The 2,134-nt window shown below is 51.5% G+C and overlaps 1 protein-coding gene across 1 annotated transcript; it reads right to left on the reverse strand.

The window, feature by feature from the left end:
• Nucleotides 1-420: 420 nt before the first annotated feature.
• On the reverse strand, nt 421-1,383 carry LOC139828877 (olfactory receptor 14J1-like). Its single transcript, XM_071813655.1, has one exon. The coding sequence runs from the start codon at nt 1,381-1,383 to the stop codon at nt 421-423; it is 963 nt and encodes a 320-aa protein (XP_071669756.1).
• Nucleotides 1,384-2,134: the final 751 nt, after the last annotated feature.

Below are 2,134 nucleotides of genomic sequence, written 5' to 3' on the forward strand. Positions count from 1 at the left end.
CCACGTCCTGCTGTTGCCCTTGGCCATGGCTCCAGGGAAGCAGCAGCCGTAATTTGAAAGCAGGAGAGAGGGAGCGACGACTGAGGGGCCCACGGGCAGCCCCAAGGCCACCGGGGTTGCTCCTCCATGGAGCAGCATTTGTCTCCTGGACCCTCCTGCATCCTGGGGCTGCTCCCCCAGCTCCAGAGGAGTGAAGAGATGGGACCTGAGAGAAATTGTTTTCTACTGCTTTTTTTATTGAGTTTATAAAAAAAAAATGAGTGCATATATATATGCACATGAGGTCTTTGGTTCAAGAAAAAACTCACAGGAGGCCATGAAATATGTTATTACAGACATGAATCAAAACACAAAACCCAGCAAAAGCACAGTGGAAAAATACAGACACATAAGAGGAAAAGCTAATTCTGGCTATTTCTATTACAGCCCTAGTGAGATAACACAAACCTTATAAACCTGAAGCAGTGAGTATTGAAGTAGTTTCCTCAGGGCATCCTTGAGCTCCTGGTTCCTCATGCTGTAGATGAGCGGGTTCACTGCTGGAGGCACCAAAGAGTACAGAACAGACACCACCAGGTCCCGGGATGGGGAGGAGATGGAGGGGGGCTTCAGATAGGCAAACATGGCAGTGCTGACAAACAGGGAGACCACGGCCAGGTGAGGGAGGCAGGTGGAAAAGGCTTTGTGCCGTCCCTTCTCAGAGGGGATCCTCAGCACGGCCCTGAAGATCTGCACATAGGACAGCACAATGAAAATAAAACATCCCAAAACAAGAAAACCAATGAAAACAAGAAGCCCAACTTCCTTGAGGTAGGAGTTTGAGCAGGAGAGCTTGAGCATCTGGGTGATTTCACAAAAGAACTGGTCCAGGGCATTGCCCTTGCACAGTGGCAGTGAAAATGTATTGGCCGTGTGCAGCAGAGCAGTGAGAAACCCAGTGGCCCAGGCAGCTGCTGCCATGTGGACACAAGCTCTGCTGCCCAGGAGGGTCCCGTAGTGCAGGGGTTTGCAGATGGCAACGTAGCGGTCGTAGGACATGACTGTGAGGAGAGAATACTCTGCTGAAATGAAAAAGAGAAACAGAAAGAGTTGTGTAGCACATCCTGCATAGGAAATGGCCCTGGTATCCCACAGAGAGTTCGCCATGGATTTAGGGACAATGGTGGAGATGGCGCCCAGGTCAAGGAGGGCGAGGTTGAGCAGGAAGAAGTACATGGAGGTGTGGAGGTGCTGGTCCCAGGCTATGGTGGTGATGATGAGGCCGTTGCCCAGGAGGGCAGCCAGGTAGATGCCCAGGAAGAGCCAGAAGTGCAAGAGCTGCAGCTCCTGTGTGCCTGTGAATGCCAGGAGGAGGAACTGGGTGATGGAGCTGCTGTTGGACATTTGCTGTCTGTGAACATGGGGACCTGCCATAGGAGGAAAAGACAGTGACAAGTTAGGGGAGACTTCTCTGAGTAAAATAAACATGCTGTTTCTCATTAAAACCTCCTCCCTGAAAGAGGGATATGTCAGTTTACTTTGTTTCTGCAAAATGAAAAACATGTTTCATCACAACTTAAAATACAGCTTAGGCACCTGGTTTCCATGAATCATCTCTGGGGCAAGACCCCCAGTGTTGGTGTCAGAACAAGAATGGAACCACACTCCCACACCAATCCCATACAGCAAGAGCACCAGGGAGAGGTGGAGAAACGGGGAAGGACACTGAAGTGTTCCAGAAAATTAAAGCAATAACAGAAAGGCAGACGGGCATGCTGTGGAACCTCCTCCTTACCCGACTGTGCTGCTGACACTCACATAATGACACTGTAGAGCAAGTACTTTTAGCACCTTTTTTGTGTACCATGTTCCAGGAACCCTTCACCTGGAGGTGCAGCTGCTGAGGTGGAGACTCGTGACCTGGACCCCATGGCTTTGGGGCAGAAGCTCTGCTGGGAACGAGAGGAGACCAGGGGTTGCACTGGGAAACGTCTCTGCACTGCACAGGGGGGTCCCAAATCCTGCCTCCCCAGCATTTCTGGTCCATCTCCCTCTCCCTGTCCATGTCTGTGCTGCCTGCAGTTGTGTCTCTGTCCCTGGGTCTGCTCCCTGTCAGTGTCACAGACCCCGTCCCACCCACTGTGTGCTCAGCTCT

This window comes from Patagioenas fasciata, chromosome 11 (genome assembly GCF_037038585.1).
Source record: "Patagioenas fasciata isolate bPatFas1 chromosome 11, bPatFas1.hap1, whole genome shotgun sequence".
NCBI lineage: Eukaryota > Metazoa > Chordata > Aves > Columbiformes > Columbidae > Patagioenas > Patagioenas fasciata.

Coding starts and splice junctions, on each gene's coding strand:
- LOC139828877 (XM_071813655.1), bottom strand. CDS start 1,383: ATGTCCAACAGCAGCTCCATCACCCAGTTCCTCCTCCTGGCATTCACA.